Below are 27,233 nucleotides of genomic sequence, written 5' to 3'. Positions count from 1 at the left end.
CTAAGTCACTTCAGTCATGTCCAACTCTGTGCGACCCTATGGACTGCAATCTGCCAGGCTCCTCCATCTGTGGGATTCTCCAGGCAAGAATACTGGAGTGGGATCCCTTCTCCGGGGGATCTTCCCAACCCAGGGATCAAACCCATGTCTCTGACGTCCACCTGCATTGTCAGGTGGGTTCTTTAAAAGGCAGGTCTCCAAAATCTTACTCAGGCAGAAAACACAAATATTCAGATAATTCAAGAGATGCTACTTGCTTAAATAATCCTTGGGAATTAAGCAGGCACCTCAGTCTATACTACCCAATTTCTTGGGGATGCGGAGAGCAAGTTATAAGGGTGAAGTGGACATTTGGCTCAAATGATCAAATTACCAAAGTCCCTGCACTTCATTCGGAGAAGAAAATGGCAACCCCCTCCAGTACTCTTGCCTGGAAAATTTCATGGACGGAAGAGCCTGGTAGGCTACAGTCCATGGGGTCGCAAAGACTGAGCAACTTCACTGGTTCACTGAGCTTCATTTTGCATCATGTAGATGCAAGAATGATTTTAATTCTATAGGAAGTAGAGAATTATCAAAAAGGGTTAATAAATCTATTTGTAGATCAAACATTGTCCTTAAACAAAATACAGATATCTGCCTGTTTGTGTACTCAGCTCAGTTCAGTTGTCACGTCCGACTCTTTGCAACCCCAGGGACTGCAGCACGCCAGGCTTCCCTGTCCATCACCAACTCCTGAAGCCAGCTCAAACTCATGTCCTTCTAGTACTCACTAGTGTACTAGCTTTCTTAAAAATTGTCTATAGATTCTGCTGTAATGATAAGATACATATACATGAACTTCTTTGTTACTATGCATGCTCAAACCTTTGAAGAATACAAGTACTATTATGTGGAGATGAACCAACATTTTTGGCTATGAAGGTAATTCTCCAGTTTGAAAAAGCTGGGAACTACTGCTGAAGACCTCACTCAAGGAACTTACTTTTGGCATAAGTGAGAATGAAGACTGAAGCCGAGGCCACAGGTAACTAAGAGAGCCCAAAACAAGGAGGTCAGTAGAACCAAAAGCCAAGATACAAATTTGTTGTTGTTTAGTCACTAAGTTGTGTCCAGCTCTTTTGTGATCCCATGGACTGTTGCCTGCCAGGCTCCTCTGTCTATGGGATTTCCCAGGGAAGAATAGTAGAGTGGGTTTCCATTGCCTTCTCCAGGAGATCTTATTGAACCCACATCTCCTGCATTGGCAGGTGGATTCTTTACCACTGAGCACCAGAGAAGCCCTAAGACACAAATTCAGCCCACCAAAATCTAGGCACTCTTCTTTTTCTTAGTTTTATTTTAGGCATGCTAAAACAAGAAGTGTGCCACACCTTCTGAACTGATCTATCATTAAGTCAGAAGGCAGGTATTTATAAACTCAGAATTTTGCAAGGAGTCATAAGCTTGCTTAGCTGAGTTCAAATTTTTTAAAAAGATTTTGAGTTAAGCACCCATCTTGTCTGAAACAAAGCACCCATCTTGTCTGAAACATAAAGTTAATGTCATATATATACATATATATATATATATATATATATACACACATATATATGGTGGATACAAAGTTTTGATAACATTATAAAAAATTCCATAGCCTTAACTTCTGTTTATATATACTGAAAAAAGGAAGTAAAAATCTTCCTTATTCCCATCTGCAAAAGAAACTATTGATATTTTGCTTTAGATTATTTTCATTATAATAAACACATTTCAGTAGGTATCAAACTGAAAACCACCACTTACAATCACTTTAAAGTCAACATTACTTAAAACTCTTACTTGACTTTACTATAGCAACAAAACGCCAAAGAACAAGAATAGTGTATCTTTACAAGCAGGAACAAAGGATTTCTGAACCTGATTCTTCTTTAATACAAAGCGTTTAATATTGAAGAGTTTAAAAGTAGCAAAATGGTGTGATGATTAGGCTGGGAACATGCACTAAATACTGGTAAATTATTAAATGCAAACCCAAAACCCTCCTTTCAGAATCAACTTGGCTTGTTATTGTTAACCTATTGCTAACCCAAATAATAATGTTGCTGAAGAGGCTGCTTATGATTGCTTCTCAGCTATGGCTACATGGTCTCTAAAGAATGATGGAGACCCCTTGAAAAGCAGGGCTTTTAAGCACTGAAAGCTAACTTGTCTTGAAAAGTGCAATTTTTGTTCAGGTTTTTCCGGGGAAAAATAAGTTCCCCCAAACAGTGCCCTTAAAAAGAACACACTAATGCTAAAAGACATAAAGTCTGATGTGTTGGGTTTTGTGTGGATTTTTGTGCCATTTAAAATCATCAATAACTTTAATTCTTCAGATTGTTCTTTTTTTCTTGCTGTTTTGCATTTGTTTTTTGAAGAATGTTAAAGAACATTTCAATACAGTTTCCCCTTTGATTTGGAGTCAAAATAAGCTTTTGTCATGGAGAAAGGGTTAGCACTTTCAGTTACTAGTGGCTATGAAAGATGAGTTTCTTGAAGGTCAGAGGCAGAATTCTGGCCCTTCAGCTTCAACAAATCACCATCAGCAAATCCTAAATCCAATCATCTCTCTTTCCAAAGAGCTTTATCTGCAATGACTTGTAAATTAAGATAGTTTTAATTATTATTATTATTTTTTTGCTTCTGAACCAATAATACCTCTAACAGAATAAAGGCAGTTAGGGCAGAACAGTGAACCTAGTTTCTTTCTTAACCTAACAATAAAAATAGATCAGTAACATTTTACTTTTTAGTGTCCCTCGATTTGGAAGAAAAGGATTTGTGAGTTTACGATCCCTCTTTTATCACCTCTGAAACGACTGTTCCCTCTAAGCTTATCGACTGGCATTCTACCATAGCTGTCTTCTGTCAGCTGTACCTTTACCATTACAACAAGGCGAAGAACAATGACTTTCTGATCTGTCACCCTATTTTAGAATTTCTGTGTTTTGTCTGCAGGAAGATGGTAAAAGCCACAACCTACGAGCCGTATTTATTTTGTTGTGTGCAGACAATAGCTTTCACTGTCCTACTGGCCATCAAGTGCAAGGGCTGCATTCTCCTCTCTCCAGGTGTAACGTCATGACTCCAGATGCTTAACTTGTGACCTCTTTTTTTAAAAAAGTATGCAAAAACGCTTGCAATGTTTTTCTCAGGAGTCGCTTCAACTGCACCTTCAGGTGGGTCTGAGGCCGACCGTCTCAGGGGCAATACAAATATTTTCAGCGATTTGGAGGTGAGGGCTCAGATATCAAGAAGAAAACAGTTAACTGCCCTGAACTTCCGACCGATCCTCGATTTCCCGGCGTCAAGCAGAGCAAATCTGGGAGTCAGAACACCGGCAGGGGTCGGCGGAGCAGCGGACCTCAGGGTCCCGGCACGCCTCGCGCCTCCCGCCCGCAACAGTCCGCTGCTCGTAGACCGTACGTCTGACCCTCACGCCCACTTAGCCCGTCCACCGGCCGGGCAGCCGGCCACCCACCACAGGGGCAGCGGAGGCCACGACCTCCTCACCCCAGCTCGCCGAGTGCACGCCCAGAAGCTTTTCGAAAAGAGGAGAGGGCGGGACCTTCGGCCGCACCCCTTGGCCTTTTCCCGCCTTCTTTGTTTCCTTCGGAGTCACCATTGGCTGCCTGCCTCTGATAAGGGCGAACCGCGGGCCTGCGGCGGGACGCGATTGGACGACGTCGCCGCCGCTCGGCCTGCGGCCTGCTCACGATTGGCTGAGGCGCCGCCGGGGGTTTGAATCGCAGCCCCGGTCGGGGAGGGTTCTGCCAAAGTGCCACGTTGGGCCCGGCTGCGGCGTGAGCAGCCGGCTCGGAGAGCCGACTCAGGCGCTCGCGCCTGTGCGCCGGCCGTTGGGGCGGTTGGGCGCGAGGGAAGCCGATCCGCGGCGTGCGCTGCGGGCCGCCCCGTGGCGGCGCGGCGGCGGCAGCGGGCGGCTGTGGTCAGGCGTCGCGGTGGAGCCTGGGCGGCGGCGCGTCCCACCCGAGGGCGGCTCTGGCTGAGGGCGGAGGGGCCGGCGGAGAGCCTGGGGCAGCGGCTGAGGCGGGCCGGCGGCGGCGGGAGCCGCTGCCCCCGGAAGAGCCGTCCAAGATGCTGGCGGAAAACCTGGTGGAGGAGTTTGAGATGAAAGAGGACGAGCCGTGGTACGACCACCAGGATCTCCAGCAAGGTGAGGGTGCGGTCGCCAGGCGGGGCCTGGCCAGGGCAGGGCGGCTGCCAGCTCGAGGCTTCACCTCCTGGCCGCGAAACTGTTAAAAAGTTGATTTTGCTTGGGGCCCGCCGACGCCAGGATCGGGGAAGATCTGGCGCTCACCTGGCGTTGGGACTCTCGCGTCTGCTGGTCCCGCGCGGGAGGACTCCTCCGCGGGCCCGGGCTCCTGCGCGGTAATCGGCATCCCCCATCGTCCCCGCCACTACTGCGTGTCCGGAGCTGACCGGGCGCCAAGCACCGTTTGGAGCTCTCTCCGGAGATTAACTGATTTAATCCCCACGGCGTTCCTCGGAGCGGAGAGGGGTGGCCCCTTACCGGGCTGCCCGCGTCGGGGAGGAACCACCGCCGGTGCTCCCAGCCGGCGAGTGTGAGCTGCTGCAGGTGCTGGGCCGGGGGAGGCAGTGCCGTGTGTCAGGAATCGCGCACGCATTTGATCCGCGCAGTAACTCCGTTGAGAGAGTAACTCATATTGTTCCCCTTTTCCAAATGGGTAACGCGGATGCTACAGCGGCCAAGTGATTTCCCACCAATGTGGGACCAAGTCGTTTTTTGTTTTTTTGAGTTTTTGGGGGTTTTTTTTTTGACTGATTTTTATTGGAGTATAGTTGATTTACAATACTGTGTTAGTTTCTGCCGTAGGGCAAAGTATTTTTGAACCCGCACACTCAGAATGAGGAGTCGTCCTAGTCACTGCTCAAACCCCTATTTCTTCTTCGCCACCTTGTTTACAGCTTTTTCAGTTGGTCTTAAACGGGATGAGAAGGGGGGCTCCTTAGGTGTTATTTACCAGATGCCAAGTGAATGTCCTTCGCTTTGCCCCCTAGCTTTTTAACAACTGGCATTCATTCCTATCTTGGCCTGTCGTGGATTTCCTTGTCTCCTGAGAAATTTTTTTCAGGCATCTTCTCTTGCAGCAATTCTGTGTAAATCAACTTTTTCAGCTCTCAGCTGGCATGAAAAATTAACATCTCATTTAGTTGAATATTAAATGACCATGATGTTTGTTCATGCTAACCATTGAACTTAGGGGGGAAAAGAATGTAGGCTTAAAAGACTCAGAAAAGAAACATAAGGAACTCTTTTGGGGGAAGGTGATTTCTTAAATCAATATGTTGTGGCCTGTGGCTTAAATCAGAGTTTATGTAGTCTTTATATAAGTCAAAGCTTATGTAAGTAATTATGTTTACACAGTCTCCAACCTACTCAGTGGCTGCAGCGCAGTATTTGTCATCATATTCACAACATCCACAAGGCAGGTTTGTCTTACGTTTTAACCTGTTTTCAGAATGCCCCAGAAGGATTGATGGCCTAGTTTGATACTTTCTCCAGAATTTATGAGGCAACTATTTTGCAATTGCAACCTTTTTCTATAAAGAAATGAAGCAGTTTGCCCTATAATCAAAACTAAATATTTTTCTTTACTGTATTTAGAAAGTGTAGCTCTGTACAGGGTTTTTTGTGTGTGTTTTTTTTTTTTAATCTAGCACAGTACTTAGCACATAATAGAAACTCAATTTTAACATTTGTTGACCTGAACTAAGGCACTCACACACGATTATTGCTTTCACGGCTCTCTTCCACCAGGCATGTTAGTCTATACTGCACTTTCCCCTTGTGGGAGGTTGTTAGGAACAACCACTTGTAATATTTCAACTTACTGAGGAGCAAATGCAACGTGTTGAGGTTAGACGTGGGACTCTGTAACCTCTGATTGAAAACAAGCCATCAGGTGTGCAAATTTAATGAAATCTTGAAGTGCGCAGGTCCAAACTTCCTAGTGCCAGTTTCCATTTGGAATTTGGTCTGTTCTTTTCAGAGGACTTTTACATCTTTTATCACAATGGACTTTGACATAATCCTGTGTGTCATAACCAAGTGTGTGGGGTAGGAATAGATGTGAAATTCCAACAGTCACAACTGTGAATTTGGCCTGTGAAAGAATGAAGGCTACAGTGTGAATAGAAGGGTCTCTTTGTCCCACTTTCATTACATTATATGTTAACTCCTAAACTTCTAATGGATCTTTTGTTCATTTTTCAAAAATTGTGTTTATTCTGTGCGAGGTGTTCATTGAGGCCCTAGGACTGCAGAGCCTGTCCACAGGACAGACGGGATCCTACTCATTTACTAGGAATTTGTTGACTGGAGATGCTGCCTCCTGGTGTACCCACTACAGTGCTTGGCAGTGGGTGGGCCCCCACTAGATAATTTTGCTGCTGAGTAAGGTTTGGGAGCAAGTCTGTCCTCTTAGGCTGATAAGCAGATCTGGTGGGATTTTATCAAGTGCAGACACATGTCTGTTCATTTTTTAACATCCTCACTATTAATTTTACTGAGAGCCTTATTTGTAGAGAGTTGCTGAAGCAGTTTTCTAAGATCCTGTTCTCAGTCATAGAACTACAGTGTTTTTTTTTTTTCTTTAGCAATAGAAGCATTACTTAAGTAGGTTGAATCTCTTTACCAAAGTTTGCTTGGGGCATTCTTTGTAAAAATTTAAAATTGTTGAACGTTTCTAACCTCAGAAGGCTGTGGCCTACCATTCATACCTTTTTAGAAACATGTGAAACTGCAGGCAGAAGAAGAAAACCCGTTGCTTTTATAAAACACTTTGAAGAGAACGTCTTTTGTCAGAGGGCTGAGTTGACAAAGTAAGAATAGTGACTGTGATCTCTGTGAGTAAGATCCTTTCTGGGACAGCAGGAGCCTTCTCTGTAGGTAATGATGGTGCTTGCTTTGAAATGTGCCCCTGAGAACGGGTGGAAAGACTTCAGAGACTGGGTTTTCATTTAGACCAGCTGCTGTTGTAATTGTTGTTTGGCAAACTGTGCGAACTTAGAATAAGGATTTGGGTTTCTACTGTGTAGATCAGCAAATGAAATCTTAGTTTAAATTAAGATTTCTGCTTTTTAAGATGAGTACATTTTCCATCTGAGCAACGAATTTGCTGAATCACTGTTTGAAGGGTCATTAAAACTGACACCATCATTTTTCTTGATGTTTATATTCAGGTTTTTTGCTTTCCCAATTATAGTAACATCGGCAACAGGAGTTACACAGAAGCATCACCAGATGACGCGTTTGGTTTTGTAATAGGAAAAACTTTCAGCCTTAACGTTATTGAATGAATGCTAGAGACTACAGCTAACTTGGGAATATGTCATCCTCCTTTCAGAAAAAAACTGAAGAAAAATGTAATAGCAGTGAAATTTTAAGATTTCAGAATTCTGGAAGGAAGATCTTTTTAAAAAATCACCTGACTACTAGAGTTAATTTTACCTAGGGCATAGGGCTGAGTAGACTATCTGTTTAAAGCTAATAGTTTATATTGTTAAAATAGATGATTATCACTTGCAAAGACTGATTAGTGGAAGAATACTAAACATGAAGGTACTGAAAGTTGCAGTTCTCAAGCCTGCAATAAATCTGTGGTATTTTTAGTGGTTGCCTACGCCAGTTCAATAGGATTTAGAAAAGACAACCTCTTAATGAAAATCCTTTTTTTAAAGTGAGACGAACAGGTGTATAAGGCTTCAAAACTATATTGTGTCCTTTTCTTTACTGTGTTAAGTAAGAGTAAAGGACATTGAATATTCTCCCATTCCCTCCACAAATTATTTAGAAAACCTTCTTGGGCTTACTGCCAGCTTTTGGCTCCTTTTGGTAATGGAAGCCAGATGCTACACAACAGGAAATAAACTTTTTTTTTTTTTAAAGACCAAAAAAGACTTTTGTCTTTAACTAACAGATGAAGTAATATCCTATTATACAGTGTGACTTCACAGACACTTTCTTGTAGCTGAGACTTGTTTTGCCAGAATTCTATCCTACACATCCTATGAAATATTTAGGATACTAAGACTTCAGGTTACTGAGCCAGGCTTGGGTTTTGTTTAACTCAAAATAAGGATTGCGATAAGGACAAGTCTCAAATTCTTCTCTGTTTGATATTTACTGCAAGAGTGCTATACTTGGCATCTCTTCTGTGGCAACAGGAAAGGCGCCCCTGGCTGATATTTAGTAACATAGGTAGTTTCCTAACTGAAGGAAATAGCTGTAGATGGTCTCAAATTAGTCTTGCTTCTGGAAGAGGTTTTGGCTTCAGTTTTGATTGCTGGGTAAGAATATCTTTGGTGAGTCTCTGGTCTTTCGCACTGAGGAATTACTCACTGCTTTATAGCAGGCCAGGAGAGACTTAAGTAATGTCTAGGTAATGTTTGCTTTGTCCTTAATAATTCAGCATGGTGGTTCCTTTGTGGGGCTGTGTATACACATTACACACCCTATGAGTGTAAAATAATTATTTCTGGAAATCTCAGCTGTACGTAGTTCCTTTTTCATCTAGTGAAAACAAGATAGCAACTTGCCTGGGGTTGTATATGCTTTCCCTGGCGGCGCAGGCAGTAAAAGCCGAAGAGCTCAACTCGAGTTTCTCATTGTCATCTAGGAAAACAAGTAAAAAGACTGAGGTACTCTGTACCTTAAACAAAGAAGTATGTGGACATCTCTGTCAACAGACTTAAAAGTGTGTGGATATGGATAATAGAGAATTGTGTTGAGGGTGAAAGTTAGAATCTGTTGACAGTGGTTTCTCTTTTGCTTATTATGACTCACCATGTGGAATTGGTCAGATCACTTCTTAGCATCTTTGTGCTTCTCATTTGAAAATCTGGGTTAACTACCTTGAAAAGATATAAAAATGTCAAATGTTTGCAGTGCTGAACAATTTGTAAAAGGTTTCGATGTCTTGTGACTACAAGATATTATTTCATAGACTTGGTATGAAAATCTTAAGTTCATTAATAGACATTGTTAATATGTAAAGCACAAGAGAATGTATTTCAACACCGATCTACCAACAGTATACTGTTTCATTTTAAATGGGTGTAAAATGTTTTAAAATGAGCTGGAGTGTTGTTTCGTGGGTTTTGCTGCTTTGTTTTTTGGCTTGTGAAGGAAAACTAACCAACCACAATGTTAATAATGCCCTCAAATGGCCAGTTAATAAAAGTTACTTTTCAGTAACCACTTATTCTCGGTTAAGTTCTAATATTGGTTTAAGAATTAAATGTTAAACCTTGTTTGTCAACCTCTTAAGAATTGTTTTAAAATCATATGTGGTGAGGTTCCCTCTTTTGATAGTAAGTGTGATAAGTATATTTTTCAACACTGAGTGAAATGACTTTCCAACATACTTAGAATAAAATCTAAACTTTCCACCATGGCCGATGATGCTTCCTGTAATCTGAACCATACCTGCTCCTCCAGCTCCCGCACCACTCTCCCCAGTGAGCTGCTGTCTCACTGGCTTCATGTTGGGCTGCTGGTGTTCAGCCACTTGGTCGTGTCCGACTCTTTGCGACCCCATGGACTGCAGCACGCCAGGCCTCCCTGTCCACCACCAACTCCCGAAGCTGGCTCTAACTCATGTCCATCGTGTCAGTGATGCCATCCAACCATCTCATCCTCTGTCATCCCCTTCTCCTCCCACCTTCCATCTTTCCCAGCATCAGAGTCTTTTCAAATGAGTCAGTTCTTCGCATCAGGCGGCCCAAGTATTGGGAGTTTCAGCTTCAGCATCAGTCCTTCTATTGAATATTCAGGACTAGTTTCCTTTAGGATGAACTGGTTGGATCTCCTTGCAGTCCAAGGGACTCTGAAGAGTCTTCTCCAACACCATAGTTCAAAAGCATCAATTCTTTGGTGCTCAGCTTTCTTTGTTTGCTATGTGTTTGCTATGACCAGTGTGTTAACTGTTAGCCGTTCCCCCAGTTTCATTCTGTACTCCATGACCAAACTTGCCTGTTACTCCAGGTATCTCTTGACTTCCTACTTTTGCGTTCCAGGCCCCTATGATGAAAAGGGCATCTTTTTTTGGTGTTCGTTCTAGAAGATCTTGTAGGTCTTCACAGAACCATTCAACTTTAGCTTCTTTGGCATTAGTGGTTGGGGCATAGACTTGGATTACTGTGATGTTGAATGGCTTGCCTTGGAAATGAACAGAGATCATTCTGTCGTTTTTGAGATTGCAGCCAAGTACTGCATTTCAGACATGAAACTATGAGCCGTTTTTGGCCGTACAGCGTGCCAATTTCTTTCCCGTCTTAGGGCCTCTTCCCGGCGTTTATGTGGTAAGATCCTCCTCCTTCAAGCTTTAGCTAACACATCTTCTAAGAGAGACTTCCATTGTGACCTCCCTTTCTGAAATAGAAAACCCTTTGTACCTTATCATAAAACCTGGAGGGTTTTTTTTCTCCTCTTTCACGTAGCACATCCAGTTGATTAACAAATCCATTTAGCTCTACTTTCAAAACACATCCAGTATTTGACACCTCTACTCATCTCCATCCCTGCCACTCTAGTCTACGCCTCCATGATCGCTCACCCAGGTGACTGCAGTATCCCTGTCACCCTGCTGCCACCTTAGTCCCTTTCGGCAGACTTACCCAACAGCCGGAGTGGAGCTGGCCAAAAGCCTTCCCATGGTTCCATTTCCTTCAGTGAAGACCAGCATCTTGATCTCCTTAGTTTGGCTTTAACAAGCCGGCCATCCTTGGAACCCCTCTTTGTCTCCTGCTGCCCCAGCCACAGAATACACGCAGACGCACGCGGTGTGCTCAGGCCTCATTGGCTTCAGTCCTTATTATCGCCAGTCATGCTTCCTCCCAGGGTCTTTGCTCTTCTTCTGCCTCTGCCTCGAATGCTGGTCCCCTCAGTAGATCTATGTGAGTCACTTACTCAGTCCTTCACATCTGGAGTCAAATATCACCCTTGTTGCCTGTTCTTAAATTTCAGCCTCCCACATCCATACCCTTCCTTCCCTCTTCCTTCCCCCTTTTTTTTTTTAAAGCATTTTTTGCTGTCTAGTATATGTTTCTTCATGCTGTTTCTCCCATGAGAGTATAAGCTCCATGAGGGCAGGGAGTTTGTTAGCTGTGTTCATTTGTATATCCCAGAATGATGTCTGGTATTATTGAATATATGCGTATGTATATGGATAAATAGTGTTTATCACAGTTTTCAAGTTTATTTACTTATTCGCTGTCTGACTTCCCCTGTAAATCTGGGAGTGTCAGGAAAGCAGGAACTTAATCCGTTTATTCAGCATTCTAGCCAGATCTTAGGATGGTGTCTAGCAACAGGCAGCAGTACAGTTTGTGTGATAACTCCGTCATAGCTCATACTTTCATTGCGCTATGGCAGTCAGCAACAAAGTCATTCACTTGTGAATCAGTGAATACTAATAACTTTGCCTGCGTACTGCTGCTTAGTTTGTAAAGTATTTCCTTGTGTATTATTTCATTTGATTTTCCCAATCATATTGACAGGACAGTCATCTCTCTACACAAGAATACTAAATGTAGGGATGCTTAAAGTCACTCTATTTAAAGTGTTCACTTGGTAAATGGCAGTCAGAAGTGAACTCCAGATCTTCCTACTCAGTTCAGTGCATTTTCCACTGTTATCAGAGGACCTCTCCAATTTGCAATGCAGAAAAGTGTTTCAGCTACCTATGTTAGAACTATTGTCCTTTTTTGTATCTGTGAATTTTTGTTTCTGGGATTGTGTGTAACAAAGTAATGCTGTCATACATGCACATATGCCTAAGAAGAGAGAGTGTTGGAAAGTGAGGTTTAAAATGGAAATATGGTTCTTATTCTTAAAGTACGAGCTATGACTGAGTTACCACACAAACTGTTCGCTGCTTTGCTTAGCTGGTTTGCTCATCTTGCAGAAGGAATGAAAAGAAATAGAAAAAATGAGAGAGACCTGCGGTAGTGTTCTTATCACTGATGTCATTTTCCTTTTTTTGACTTAATTTTTAGTACACTGAGGAGGCCAGGGTCTGTAACACACTTGCTTTGACAGTTGCATTCATAGTGGCCAAATTCATGGGAATTTAGGTTTGCCTGGACTTTGGCAACTAATTGATCTTGATGTCACAATGCTGAATGATCATTCCTAAACAAATGAATACACCTCCATAAAGTACATCACTATTCTTGACGTCTTGTCAGTAAGGGTACATCGAGAGTACAGAACCTGGTAAAGACCCCACTGTCACTGAACTTTAAGTAGAATCTGGCTTCCTTCTTTGCCATTCCGTCTTCCATTGGGATCTGACTTAAACTTTATACGTTGGGTTGGGTTTTGGTTCATTCTTATTTTAGGCCCTAGCTTATGTAAAATGTTGAACTGAGATCATTTGCACTACCCTAATAAGATTTGCTTGTTGTGCTAGATCTCCAGCTTGCTGCTGAGCTTGGGAAGACATTACTGGATCGAAACACAGAGTTAGAGGATTCTCTTCAGCAGATGTACACAACCAACCAGGAGCAGCTACAGGAGATCGAGGTAATTTACTCAGCAGGAGAGTTACTTTTGAGGTGTTGGCTGTCTCTGATCTTATACCAATTGTATTCTACTAAAGTAACACTTGCAATTAAAAGTAATGTTTAATTTATAATGTAGACTTTTTTAGTATAAAGAACCATGGAAAGTGTATAGAGGTTGATTTTTACTGTCTTTAAGCTTTCTCAGCACATAAATCTGCTATGATGAAAGACATTTCTCTCTACCCCCTTGGTGAAGTATACTTAGAAATAAATGGTCCAGTATTTACCAATATGTGAAGCAAAGTAAAGCTGTGAATATTACATTTAGTTTTTTATTTTAAAAATGAATTATGCAATATTTAAGATATGCAAAGAGGTACAAGAGAAAAATACAGTGGGCACCCTTGTACCCACCAACCAGATTGAGAAAGAAAACTGTCTGTTGAGACTCCCTCTGTAAACCCTGCCTGGCTGCATCCCCTCCCCTTAACCAAACACCATCCTAAATTTGATGAAAATTTTTAAAATTGTGGTACCTGATTTCATAATACGAAAGATGCTAGCTTAAGGCTTTAAAATGGAAGTGCTATCTTGTAAATGGTCCCGTTAATGTAGCCCGACTATGTGTAGGCCAGGTGACTGTAAAGATGATAGTTATGGATATTAACCAAACAATTGTCCATCAGAGCATTTCATGGCCCAAACTACTCTCCCCCCTTAAAAAAGTCTTGCACTTAAATTGTAACTCCTTCCCCTCAAATTGATATAGTAGAACCAGAACTCTTATTATAAGTCTATGTGCAGGAAAATGTAGCAGACCTTAGAACACAGAAACCATTCATCATGGTCAGAACTTACTAGGCTCTGATTATATACTGAACCAGGTGCTAGAAATGCAAAGTAGAACGACATAGTCCTTGACTTCAATCGAAATTACAGATTTCAGTTTTTGAATATGAATAAACCTGTCATTAAACCTAAGACAAATTTATCACTTCAGTATTCTTACTTTTACATAGTGATCATAGTTAAGATGCATACGGTAGATTCCCCTCCCCCCTTCTCAGGATTTATGAATTTAGCCAATGACGTGACAAAATATGCTTTTATAATTCTAGAAAGGTGTACCTTGTAATGATATTGAAGTCATCAGCTATCATTTTAAGCATATTCTATATCAGAAGAGCATAGAACTTTCCATACCAAAGTTGAATTTATTACCCATAGAATTGGGCAGAAACCTAAAAATGCAGGAAAACCAGGCATTTTTAAACTGTGATATCCAAGTGTCATAGATGGTCAAGAAACTCATTCCTGTTTTGTTTGATGGGCTTTGTTTTTCAACTGATTGGAAGATTTCATAGAGTGATCCCAGGGCATATACCTGAAGATTATCATGTACGGTGGGGTACATTTATTTGAATTTGGGTAGAAACATAATCTTAATACCTTGTACTGGTGTTTTCCCTGAAAGCACCTACAAAATCACCATAACTGAATGCTGTAATGAATACTTATTTTAGCACATCTGCCAAAAACAGATTTTAAAAGTCCAAATATTTATATAATTAGGGAATGATGCCTATTTGTTACTGTAAGGATTACAAACACAATTGCTTTATGATCTAAGTTACCTGTCTTTCTGCTTTTGTTTTCTGTGGTATTGAAGATGATTAAACAATTAAAAGAGATCATTGACATTCTGAAAAAAATCCAAAGATCTTTGAGATTCTCCAAATCTATAAATAACACTCCACTATCCAATGTCTTCTGTAAGATTTTTTTTTCTTTAAAAAATGTTTGTATTCAAACTTTCACACAGATGTGTTACCGTGGCCCCAGCAGTCACCTCTCCCCAACCCCTGATTCTTGTAAGATGTTGAAAAGGATAATAGAAATGAAGTATCCAGGTCAGACCTTAATGATTAAATAAATATACAGTCAACTATATGTATTAATATAAAGCTAATTGAATAAGTTTAGCCTGGAGTACTTCCAGAAACATTTCCATAGATCTCTTGTTTCTGTAATGGAGCATATGGGTCCAGTGGTTCATAGACCAAGTGTTGTAGTGTTCAGCATTTTACTCTTTATCCAAAGCTATTTTTTGAGTAAGAACAAAGATTTCTTCTCTTTAGAAATCTTAGATTTCTTCTCTGCCATTATGGTTGACTTTTTTCTTTCTTTCTCTTTATAAATCACTTCCTGAACGTCAGTAAGGAGTGGGATGAAATGGAGATGAAATGGCAATTCTGTCTAAACCCACTTACCAGCCAGGGGCCTCCTACAGACTAGACTTACTGCCTGCTTGATTCATACCTGTGCCCAGCCAGACTTGCAGATCACAACAGACTTCCAAGATCTCTATCCAATAGTCTATACCAAGGATGGCCTGAACATGCTTGTAAAAGTAACCAGGCAGCTGAAGAACCTAATTCTCTACTAAATAAAGACCCATGCAGTATGTATAGTGTCTCTTATCGTTATACTCTTGGAGAGCCCCCTAAAGTTTAGAAGGACTCTTCCTTTAATTTAAACCTGATGTCTTTTTTTCTCTTTTAAGTAAACTTTAAAAAAATTATACGTACAGAAAAAAGCACAAATGCTAAGTCTGTAGTTCAGGTAATTTTCATAAACATACCCTTGCAGCCAGCAGCCAGCACCCAGACGAGAAATGAGAAAGTGGGCTTCCTTGGGGGTTCAGCAGTAGTCTGCCTGCCAGTGCAGGAGACACGGGTTCGATCCCTGGTCTAGGAAGATTCCACCTACCATGGAACAACCAAGCCCTGTGCCGCAGCTATTGAGCCTGCCCTCTAGAGGCCAGATGCCGCAGCTACTGAGGACCACTCACCTAGAGCTTCTCGTGCTCTTGTGCAGCAAGAGAAGCCAGCACAGTGAGAAAACCATGCATTACTGCTCTCTGCAACTAGAGAAAAGCCTGTGCAGCAACGAAGACCCAGTACAGTCAAAAATTTAAAAAATAATAGATAAAATTATATAAAAAAGAAATGAGCACGTTATCAGCTCTTCCAGTCACCACCCCCACTAAGCAGCACTCTGATACCCTTAGATTAGTTTAGCCTGTGTTTGAACTTTACATAAATGGAGTTACTTGTACAAGTTTTAAACTAACTTTTTAGAATGTTCATTGGAAATTTTCCTGATTTGAAAAGTAATACATGATCATTTTTTAAATTTAGAAAATATATTGAAAACCAAAAAGCAACCTCTCTACCAACCCAGAGAAATTTTAAATCAGCCAGAAAATAGTCCTGGAACAAACTACTCAAGAGTGGATGAAGAAGGATGAGGAACTGGTGAAAATACTAGGATAAAATCCCCCAAAATGTGACTCATTATGGAAATAGACAACTGGGAAACTGTCAAAGGATATTTTCTCAGTAGAACTACAAGTATGCTTTCAGAAACTGTTCGTGGGTTTCAAACAGTCTTCATAAAAATTGATCAGTATTTTGTTAGGCATTGTGTTTTTTTTTAGAAAAAAAGAACATTACAGCATACTAACACATATATATGGAATTTAGAAAGATGGTAACGATAACCCTATATGCAAAACAGAAAAAGAGACACAGAAGTACAGAACAGACTTTTGAACTCTGTGGGAGAAGGTGAGGGTGGGATGTTTCGAAAGAACAGCATGTATATTATCTATGGTGAAACAGATCACCAGCCCAGGTGAGATGCATGAGACAAGTGCTCGAGCCTGGTGCACTGGGAAGACCCAGAGGAGTTGGGTGGAGAGGGAGGTGGGAGGGGGGATCGGGATGGGGAATACGTGTAACTCTATGGCTGATTCGTGTCAATGTATGACAAAACCCACTGAAATGTTGTGAAGTAATTAGCCTCCAACTAATAAAAAAAAAAAAAAAAAAGAACAAGGGAAAAAAAACATATTGAGTTAATAAAACAAACAACAACAAAAAAAGATTAAATAAGCTTTGAAAGTAATGATTGGCTCCAGAGAGGCCTATATATCCTGTGTAGCTTCTACTCAGCATCTAATTTTTCAAGATTCCAGAGCAAGTTTTTTTTTTTTCTTGGCTGAAGAGAAGGAGAGAAGCTTTGGAGAATAATGAGATCTGACACCATCAAACACGATTGGATTCTCTTAAAGTTTCTGACAGTTGTGTGAGCAGCCTACAGCCTTGAGTTTTTGTTGCTTCTCTTCTTGGAAACCTGCCTTATCCCTACAGGAGTCAAAGGAGTCTGGCCTTAGGGGCTCTTATTTCAAGAGTTCATGTCTTCCTTGAAAATTTTAAAGCATTTTGTGCTTCCACTACTACATTTATCAATATTCTACTGTATATTATACTTATTTCTTGATTAGTTTTATTCTCCTCTCCCCACCCCGCCTTACCTCCCCATTTTCCACTGAAACTTTGAAGGCTGTTGCTGTGTTTATTCATGGTCTTTCAAACATAGTAGATAATCAATGAGTACTTGTTCAAATCAGTATCTTAACAGAGGACAGATAAGCAGTTTGCAAAGCACTTCCAATAGTTCCTAAATGTTTCCAACTCTGGATATTTTGAACGGAAGTGGAAGGAGCTCTGACCTCAGTGTTAGAAGATTCAGACTTAAACCCTCAATTCCATAGCAAATAGCTAGGCTTTCAGTTCAGTTCAGTCGCTCAGTCATGTCCAACTCTTTGCGACCCCATGGACTGCAGCACGCCAGACTTCCCTGTCTATCACCAACTCCCGAAGCTGACTCAGACTCATGTCTGTCGTGTTGGTGATGCCATCCAGCCATCTCATCCTCTGTCATCCCCTTCTCCTCCCACCTTCCATCTTTCCCAGCATCAGGGTCTTTTCAAATGAGTCAGTTCTTTGCATCAGGTAACCTAAGTATTGGAGTTTCAGCTTCAGCATCAGTCCTTCTATTGAATATTCAGGACTAGTTTCCTTTAGGATGGACTGGTTGGATCTCCTTGCAGTCCAAGGGACTCTCAAGACTCTTCTCCAATACCACAGTTCAAAAGCATCAATTCTTTGGTGCTCAGCTTTCTTTATAGTCCAACTTTCACATGCGTACATGACTGCTGGGAAAACCATAACTTTCACCAAATGGACCTTTGTTGGCAAAGCAATGTCTCTGCTTTTTAGTAAGCTGTCTGGGTTGGTCATAACTTTTCTTCCAAGGAGTAAGTGTCTTTTAATTTCATGACTGCAGTCACCATCTGCAGTGATTTTGGAGGCTAAAAAAATAAAATCTGTCACTGTTTCCCCATCTATTTGCCATGAAGTGATGGGACCAGATGTCATGATCTTAGTTTTCTGAATGTTGAGTTTTAAGCCAACTTTTTCACTCTCCTCTTTCACTTTCATCAAGAAGCTCTTTAGTTCTTCTTCACTTTCTGCCATAAGGGTGGTGTCATCTGCATATCTGAGGTTATTGATATTTCTCCCGGCAATCTGGATTCCAGCTTGTGCTTCATCCAGTCCAGTGTTTCTCATGATGTACTCTGCAGATAAGTTAAATAAGCAGGGTGACAATGTACAGCCTTGATGTACTCCTTTCTCGGTTTGGAATCAGTCTGTTCTGGTTCCAGTCAGACTCCTTTGTTGGTCAGACTCCTTTGTTATTCCGTGTCCAGTTCTAACTGTTGCTTCCTGACCAGCATACAGATTTCTCAAGAGGCAGGTCAGGTGGTCTGGTATTCCCATCTCTTGATGAATTTTCCACAGTTTGTTGTGATCCACACAGTCAAAGGCTTTGGCATAGTCAATGTTTTTCTGGAACTCTCTTGCTATTTTGATGATCCAGTGGATGTTGGTAATTTGATATTCTAAATCCAGCTTGAACATCTGGAAGTTCACAGTTCATGAACTGTTGAAGCCTGGCTTGGAGAATTTTGAGCATTACTTTGCTAGCATGTGAAATGAGTGCAATTGTGCAGTAGTTTGAGCATTCTTTGGCTAGATTTTAGTCAATGAATTACCTCTCAGATCCTGTTTGCTCTGCTGTGTAATGGTGATAAGAATGCTTGCACAACATTGGCACAGGGCTGTTCTGAGGCAATGAGACGATATATACACTTATATATATGTATATTTTGGACAGTATGAATTGTTGCACTGTTGGTCTGTGTTTCAAGAATTTTAGTAATGAAAGAACCTTAATTCTGAAAAAAAATAAATCCTTTTCAATTACTGGAAAGTAGATCTAAATTAGAACAAGCAAAGCTTTTAATAATGAGATTATAAGTGGTTTTTATTTTCATATTTCATACTTTTTAACTTTTTCCTAAATTTCCTCCAAGGGAAATGTAATATTTTAATCGGGAGAGAGGTTTTTCAAAGGTAGTGGGAAACATTTCTTCATTGTTGTAGAAGGTCATTTTGATACTAAATTCAGAGGAGTTTGGCTGTAATCTTTAATATAAGGATAATCCCAACGCTACATAAAAGCCAAATTTCCATTCCATTCCTTATGAGTGTTTGGCTGTGTCTGTCTTTTCCAGCATTCCAGGTCAGGGTTCTACAGTTGCAAATAGGTGTTAATGTAATCCTTCTGGCCTTTTTCAAAGATTTGCCTCAATTGTAAAGGCCCCCTACTTATAGCTTTTTCATATAACCTGAACCTTACACTCCTAAAAGGCGTATACTCCTTGAGGTGACATTCTGTACATATTCTAAGACATTTGGGAGACAACCTAGGGAACTTCAACTTTGATACTCTTGCCTATAAGGTAACATTTTTGCCTATGATTTTGCTACCCCCATATTCCCCTTCTGCCACTGTTTTGCTTAAATATCCCCTCATCACTCTCCCCTGTTTATTATGGCAAATACTTGGGTACTCAGGCTCTTTTTTGGCACTTGAATTTTAGGATCTCTGCAGTCCAGGCAGATTCATTTAAGGCTGTGATCAAAGATTCTGAATTGAAAAAACCAGAACTTAGGAAGCATAGCCATGCCTTTAAATGAAGGGTAGAAAATAAGCTAACCCATTTCCTTATAGAATTGGAAAAATTTGATTAAATACTAATTTGAAGTTTTAGAGGCCAACCTTAAAGCAATGTCTGACTACATGGATTCTGATTCTCTGGTCTCATATCACTGCTTGCTGAGAGGGCTCAACATTTTTCTTAGAAGTTGCTGATGAGTTTAGTCAGACTCCTTTGTTAGGTAACCTATCACAGAGTCTTGGAGAAGTGAAGGACTTTTCTGATTAGCTTTGATTTAATAATAATAATAAGATTAAACTCCTACTACATGAAAACAAGCTCTCTGCCATTCTTCAGATTGTCCTTAAAGCCAAGTCATCTAAGACCAAAATATCACAAGTTCTTCCTAAATGGTTTCATTGTGTTTTCCCACCCCCACAGGTTTTTATATATCAAATAAGGGGGACCTACTGTAGTTTTCTAAACAGTGTCTTTGTACTTATTTACATACTGACTTGTTCCTTTTATACTGGCCACAAATCTAATTTGAACATTGTATCTTTAAAAAGGTTCAGTACCTTGGGGCCCATGTAAGAGAGACTGGTTAAAAAAAAGTCTGTTTCAGATTACTGGGGCATAGCTGTGCCATGGGGAATAAGTCCAGTAAGTCTGCTCTTTGCGTCAGGTGGCCAAACTATGCTTCAGCTTTAGCATCAGTCCTTCCAATGAATAGTCAGGATTGATTTTCTTTGGGATTGACTGGTTTGATGTCCTTGCCGTCCAAGGGATTCTCAAGAGTCTTTTCCAGCACGATTTGAAAGCATCAGTTCTTTGGCATTCAGCTTTCTTTATGGTCCAGCTCTTACATCTGTACAGGACTACTGGAAAAAACCATAGATTGACTCTACAGATCTTTGTTGGCAAAGTGATGTCTCTGCTTTTTAATATGCTATCTAGGTTTGTCATAGTTTCCTTCCTCAGTCATGTCCAACTCTTTGCGACCTCATGGACTGTAACCCGCCAGGCTCCTCTTTCTTTGGAATTTTCCTGGCAAGAGTACTGGAGTGGGTTGCTCTTGCCTTCCGCAGGGTATCTTCCCAACCCAGGGATCAAACCCAAGTTTCCCACATCTCCTGCATTGCAGGCAAATTCTTTTATTGCTGAGCCACAGGGGAAGCTCTACTTGAGACCTTATACTTGACATAAAGTAGCCTGCAGAATGTCTGCAGCTGTTAAACACATTTCTATATTCTTAATCTTTTTTCCACTCCAGTGTGCTGAAGAGATTGAACACATTCCCATCAGTGACAGGAACCCACCAGGACACTGCCAGCCAGAAGAAAGGATTAAGGGCACGCCTCTAGGAGACGGGATTGAGGGAGTGAAGTAAACAGACTTTCACAGGGTCTATGCCTTGTGCTCATTCCCTCTCATTTAATACTTTCAGTCCTTCAAAGTGAAAGTCCCTCAGCTGTGTCGACTCTTTGAGACTCCATGGACTATACAGTCCATGGAATTCTCTAGGCCAGAATACTGGAGTGGGTAGCTTTTCCCTTTTCCAGGGGGTCTTCCCAACCCAAGGATCAAACCCAGGTCTCCCACATTGTAAGTGGATTCTTTACCAGCTAAGCCACAAGGGAACCCCAAGAATACTGAAATTGGGTAGCCTATCCCTTCTCCAGGGGATCTTCCGAATCCAGGAGTCAGCCGGGGTCTCCTGCATTACAGGCGGATTCTTTACCAACTGAGCTATGAGGGAAACCCCTTCAGTCCTACAAGGTAGGTACTAACTGATCCACAATTCATTTTTAATTCTGAACCCAAAAAGCTCTGTAAAAACAAGATTTTTTTTTCCCCTCAAGTGCAGCAAATTCATTTGACAGCAAACCTTCACCTGAACTCGTATGAGGCTTTCTGTAATCTTTACTCATACTCTTTGATGAGAATATTAAATCTTGATTACAAGGGTGTTGCCCAGCCCTCACCAAGGATGGTATAAAGTGTGTGTGGTCTTCCTAAAATTCAAAGAATTTTCCAAAGCATTCTCAGCCAAGAGTTTCAGGGGTATGAAAAGGTATGAGAATGAAGTGTTTTCTCAACACATTGCTACTGAACTGTGTAACTAGATTTGAAAAAGACCTCATACACTTTTTTCAACTCTGCCACACTGCCATTTAAAGAGCCTGTTGAAAGTCATGTAGCCTGTTCTTTGAAAGAAGTCAGTTAGCTTTGCAAATACTTAACAGATGTGTCTGAGGATCCTTGAGAAAGTATCTTTAAAGTTGTGTCTTTGGTCTGTTACCATTTGGTCATTGGTAATGCTTCAGACTTACTTTTTCTCTTTCTGGTTGTGCCCCAGAGAAATATTATGACTGTTTCATTTGGAATATATACAGCGTTTCATAGTCTTCAAGTGGAGTCTGGTGGCAGCGGGGGTGGGGGAGATGCCGGGAGTAGGGAATCAAGGTAACGTGACAGTGAGGCATTAAAATTGTGATTATTCCCCTTTATCCTCAGCCCCTTGGAAAGCACCCTTAGCAAAATAAATAATCTGGCAGATTTCTCACAAACAAGGAGGATTATGGTGACAGCATTCTCACAGAATTAAAAATATCTTTGAATAATATTAAGTTTTAAAGTATCTTTTTCTGGTTAAATCAATATTTTTTTCCCTATTCTTTGTCCAGAATATCTCACCTAGAAGAAAGAAATCAAATATTTTTAAAGCAAAAATCATCTAGAATCTTCCCTTTTAGGCTTTCCTTATTTATGTAGAAGATATTTTTGCTTAAACTTGGATCGTGTGTTCCAAACTTTTTCTCTTGTGGGATTATCATGTCTCGCTTAGATTTTCTGTCAAATATTAATTTCATGCGTGTCTTGTGCTTTGTAAGAGTAGACCAGCCTAAAATGTATTGGTGAGCTTTAGGGGAACTAAACATATAAAGGATGGCCTGTACTCATTTCCTTTTAAGAAAAGTAGTTTAATTGAGATTTGAAGTTCTTCATTTCGTAAAATAAACTTGTGGTATTGTGGTAGAATGAAAAATATATATTACCTTTGTCCCCATGTCCTAAATCCCTTGGAATTTCCTGAATGATAGAATGAGACTGGTCGCCAGAGGAGCCGACACATGATTAGAGGGTTAGGACTTTCAGCCCAGGCCCCAGCCTCGGCAGAGGGGACAGGGGCTGGGATCAAGTTCGTTCACCAGTGGCCCGTGATTTAATTAATCATGCCTGTGCCATGCAGCTTCAGTAGAACTCCGAAAGGAGACTAAGGGGTTTCCAGGGAGGGTGGTGCATCTGAGAAGAATAAAGCTGTAAGTGTAAGTAAGTCCCTTTCCCAAGCTCTGTGAGTTGTTTTAGCAGATTATTGAACCTGAGGGGAGGTCATGGGAATTCCCAAATTTATAACTGTTTGGTCGAAAGGACAGGTGGTCCCTAGGACTTACCCCTGGTATCTGAATGGGGGGCAGTTTTGTGGAACTGAGCCCTTATCACTCCGGTAGTGTCAGAATTGAAGTGAATTGCAGGATACATTCTATACTATGCCTGAAATACTGCAGGTATCTTGTGTGTTTAATGTGTGACCTGGTCACAATTTTTTCTTCCAGTATCTGACCAAGCAGGTGGAGCTTCTGCGGCAGATGAATGAACAGCATGCAAAGGTTTATGAGCAATTAGATGTCACAGCGAGGGAACTGGAAGAAACAAATCAAAAGCTCGTTGCTGACAGCAAGGCCTCACAGCAAAAGATTCTGAGGTAACTTTTTTAGAGTTCATTGAAGAAGCCCTAGGGGAAGTTATTTAGTATAAACTAGAATAGAACATGGCTGTAGTGGGTTCAGGTCAGTATGGGGTAAGCTTTAATTTAATTCTCTATGGAGAATAGAGATTAAATAGAAGTCTTTTCCAATTACAAAAGCCCAGTTTGAGTGGTTGGCAACTAAGCTCTCCTCACCGCGTATGCCTTTAATTTAATATGACAAGCTGCAATTGGCTTCTGTCTGTTCCTCACAGTCTGACTGAAACAATTGAATGCCTGCAAATGAACATTGATCACCTCCAGAGCCAAGTGGAGGAGCTGAAATCATCTAGCCAAAGGAGAAGGAGCCAGGGGAGGCATGACCAGGAGAAATCGGCCCCCAGCTTCTCGTCTTTGAAAGAGCTCTATGACCTCCGCCAGTAAGAGCCACCTTCCATGTGCAAGCAGGAGAACATCTCGTGTCACTGGCACATTCTGGATCCCCGTAGATTAAAAGTACCCTTTGAGGAAATGCCACTTGGCTATTAGACCTCCAGTGGTTTGAACAAAACCACTTAAACATACAAGTGATAGTTTTTGTTGTTGTTGTTGTTTAGTCCAATTGAAATTTCAGTAAAACAAAATCCAGGCAAACAGAAGGGTTTTTTTTTTTTGTTTTGTTTTGCCTGCAGAAAAGCCTTTTAGAATTTATAGACTTTGGAGACTGAATCTTCATTTAAGAGCTATTTCTTGAACACCTGTGGTAAGGCAGATGCTATGCCAGATGGAAGGAGTGGTAAGCAAAATAGACACAGTTCCTGCCCTCATGGAGCTTTCAGTCTCAGGAAGAGACAGGTAGCAAATAAGTACAGTTACAAGTTGCCCAGGACTCTGACCAGGAGACAGACCAGCTCGTGCATTTGGTGGGCCTCAACTTGACTGTTTATCAGATCGCCGTCAGGCCTGATCAGAATCTCTAGGTGTGAATAAAAGGCTGTTCAGGTGGTTCTGATGTATGTTCTTGGTTTAAAATCACTGCAGCAATGGTTCTCAATCCTAGCTGCATATTATGAATCATAGGAAGAGCTTTAAACAAAACAAATCCTGTAGTCCAGGTGGCAGACCAGCTAGGTCAGAATCTATGGGCGTGGGACCCAGGCGTCAGTATGTTTTAGGACTGCCCAGGTGATTCTAATCTGCAGCCAAGACTGAGCACTGCTGGCTGTTCTGATCTCCTTGAACAGTCCCAGTCATACTACTGGTCTTTGGGAATGGATGTTCTGTAGCATTATAATGTTTTTAAAAAAATTAATTAAAAAAGTTGTGTTTTCTTCCATGTGCTAATTTGTCAGCCTCACACATTCATTTTAGCCACTGCTCTAGGGTGGAATAGGCAAAAAATCAGTCATATCACAGCTCCTCAAAAATAGGTAGTTGGAAAAAAATCATCAGCCTCCCTCTTTGCGTTCTGAGTCGGTCTGTGTAAGAGTCTTTCAATATTTCCCCCAGGCACTTCGTGTACGATCATGTGTTTGCCGAGAAGATCACTTCCTTACCGAGTCAGCAAAGCCCCGATGAGGAAGAAAATGAGCATTTGAAGAAAACAGTGACAATGCTGCAGGCCCAGCTGAGCCTGGAGCGGCAGAAGCGGGTGACCATGGAGGAGGAGTACGGGCTGGTGCTGAAGGAGAACAGCGAGCTGGAGCAGCAGCTGGGGGCCACGGACGCCTACCGCGCCCGCGCGCTGGAGCTGGAGGCGGAGGTGGCCGAGATGCGGCAGATGCTGCAGGCGGAGCATCCCTTTGTGAACGGGGTGGAGAAGCTGGTGCCCGACTCTCTGTTCGTCCCTTTCAAAGAGCCCGGCCAGAGCCTGCTGGACGAGATGCTCCTGACCGTGCCCGAAGCGCTCAGGAAGCCCCTCCAGCGCAGCAGCAGCGAGACGGTGCTGAGCAGCCTGGCGGGCAGCGACCTGGTGAGGGGCCACGAGGAGACCTGCATCCGCAGGGCCCAGGCGGTGAAGCAGAGGGGCGTCTCCCTGCTGCACGAGGTGGACACGCAGTACAGCGCCCTGAAGGCAAAGTACGAGGAGCTGCTGAAGAAGTGCCAGCAGGAGGAGGACGGCCTGTCCCACAAGGCCGTGCAGACCTCCCGGGCTCCGGCCAAGGACCCGGGTGCCCTGAGCGCCCAGCCCAAGCCCGGCACCCTCAGCTGGGACCCAGCCTCTGTCACCCCAGAGCCCGTCAGCTCCCCCACCACCTCGACGCCGCCAGAATACAAAGCACTTTTTAAGGAGATCTTTAGTTGTATCAAGAAAACTAAACAGGAAATAGATGAACAGAGAACCAAATACCGATCTCTCTCCTCTCATTCCTAAGTGAACCGCCAGCTCCATGACTCACTGGCCCGCTTCCTGTTACCTCTCTCTCCCACTCACACAAGTGTGTGTCGACCCCAAAGCCTGACGTTGTGCCTGACGTTGGCCTCATTGCTTTGCTTATTTATTAGCAAATGCGTAGGGTGAGGAAGGAAGGTGGCTCCCGGTGGCAGTTGTATAATCCAGTTCGTTTAAGCACCTCAGGAAATCCCATGACAGACTGGCCTCTGGCTAGCGTGATGATTAGGTTGCAGTTCCTTGAAAAGCCCCAGAACCAGTGGAGGAAGGATCTGTGCCCCTGGAGAAGTAGGCCTGGAGTAACTGTAGTATATAGTATATATAATATAGTGTATATTATACAGGGGAAATGGCAGAGTTGAAACAAAGCTAATGCAATTCCTGCTGCCTTCTTGCTTAACCTCTCAAAACTATGTGGAAGTCAGACGGCTGCCACATGAAAAGGTCTTTCACAAACACTGTTGGATACTGTGAATTCGTGAAGAATGTTCAGGAGAAAGCAGAGGCCTCATCCAAAGCAAATGGCATTAACAAATACTCCAAGCCTTTGAGTTCATTACATCTACTACCAGTGGAACTGTGACTGACAGGTAATCCTAATACATCTCAGTCCAGCTGAATACCAAATTGAAATGGCAGTCTCTGGTTAGCCCAGTTAGCTTGTTAGCAGAGCCCTGGAGGGCCTTCTCCCCACATTCAAATGTTTGTACTCAAAAGCTGTAGTGGCTAGGATAGGCAAATCATTCTTTTCTTAAATTCACACTAAAGGGGCAAGTTCCCTTTAGTTCCCTTTAGGCAAGATGAAACCCTCACCCCCACTGTGTTGTCTGAGCTGGCTAGCCCGCTGGTCTCAAGCTGCTCCTACTTACTTCCTACCATTCCTGTACATGTTTGTGACTTGCTGCAGAAATTCCTATCTGCCACTTTATTAAACAGTGTTGATGTCTTGACTGTGGAAATACACTTGTCCTCTCACTTGCATACTTTTAATTTAAAACTATTTAAGAAAACTGAGGTTCCATTTATTGTATATATTTTTCTAAAAACCAAATAAAATTACCTATGAAAATGAACAAATGGATCAATTGCTTGTTATTTCAATCTTAAGCCATTTCACTGTTATTACCAACTGTTTACTTTTCTTCTTTCAACAGAATCTCTCTGGGAAGAATTGATAGTGATTTTTTTTTCCATTTCCATTTTTCCCGATCTTTAGAATTGTGTAATAGCACAAATTCTGCTCATATTGATGTTCATTAAAATTACTACATGATTTAAAAGTTTTATATGCTCTATATAATTTTCACTGTTTTAGAAATGTCAGACTCGGTTCTAAATTAATAGCACTTGGCTAGTTGAGTCTTAAAACATTTGGTAATTCAGTTATAGGAAAACACTTTAGAGTGTTCAAATGTTAAAATGAGCATTGAATCTAATTTTGCACAAGGGCAAAGCTGGATTAATGGGTAAAACATGATTTCTTCAAACAGCATAGAGTTTATAAAGTGAGCTGTCTCATCTTCCCTGGCGCTCTGATCTCCCAAACCTTGTCCTGTCCAGTTACCAGTTTATTGGCGTCTCGTTCCAAACTATTCTGTGCTTAGATTAGTACG

At 41.8% G+C, this 27,233-nt stretch overlaps 2 protein-coding genes across 2 annotated transcripts in view; one reads left to right on the top strand and one right to left on the bottom strand.

Annotated features, from left to right (window-relative positions):
- The window catches only part of LOC136157381 (transmembrane protein 180-like), a 39,410-nt gene extending 35,011 nt beyond the window's left edge, over positions 1–4,399 (bottom strand). Inside the window, exon 1 of the mRNA XM_065919289.1 lies at positions 4,340–4,399. The gene's annotated coding sequence lies outside the window, so the exon portion shown is untranslated. The remainder of the gene's footprint in view (positions 1–4,339) is intronic.
- On the top strand, positions 3,802–26,697 carry CDR2 (cerebellar degeneration related protein 2). Its single transcript, XM_065924482.1, has 5 exons — positions 3,802–4,195; positions 12,477–12,589; positions 23,098–23,246; positions 23,504–23,668; positions 24,738–26,697. Exons 1-5 carry the CDS (start codon positions 4,117–4,119, stop codon positions 25,600–25,602), a joined length of 1,371 nt encoding a protein of 456 aa, XP_065780554.1. The 5' UTR covers positions 3,802–4,116; the 3' UTR covers positions 25,603–26,697.
- Positions 26,698–27,233: the final 536 nt, after the last annotated feature.

This window comes from Muntiacus reevesi, chromosome 2 (assembly GCF_963930625.1).
Source record: "Muntiacus reevesi chromosome 2, mMunRee1.1, whole genome shotgun sequence".
NCBI classification, from domain to species: Eukaryota; Metazoa; Chordata; class Mammalia; order Artiodactyla; family Cervidae; genus Muntiacus; species Muntiacus reevesi.
This window is presented reverse-complemented; position numbering and strand designations above follow the sequence as displayed.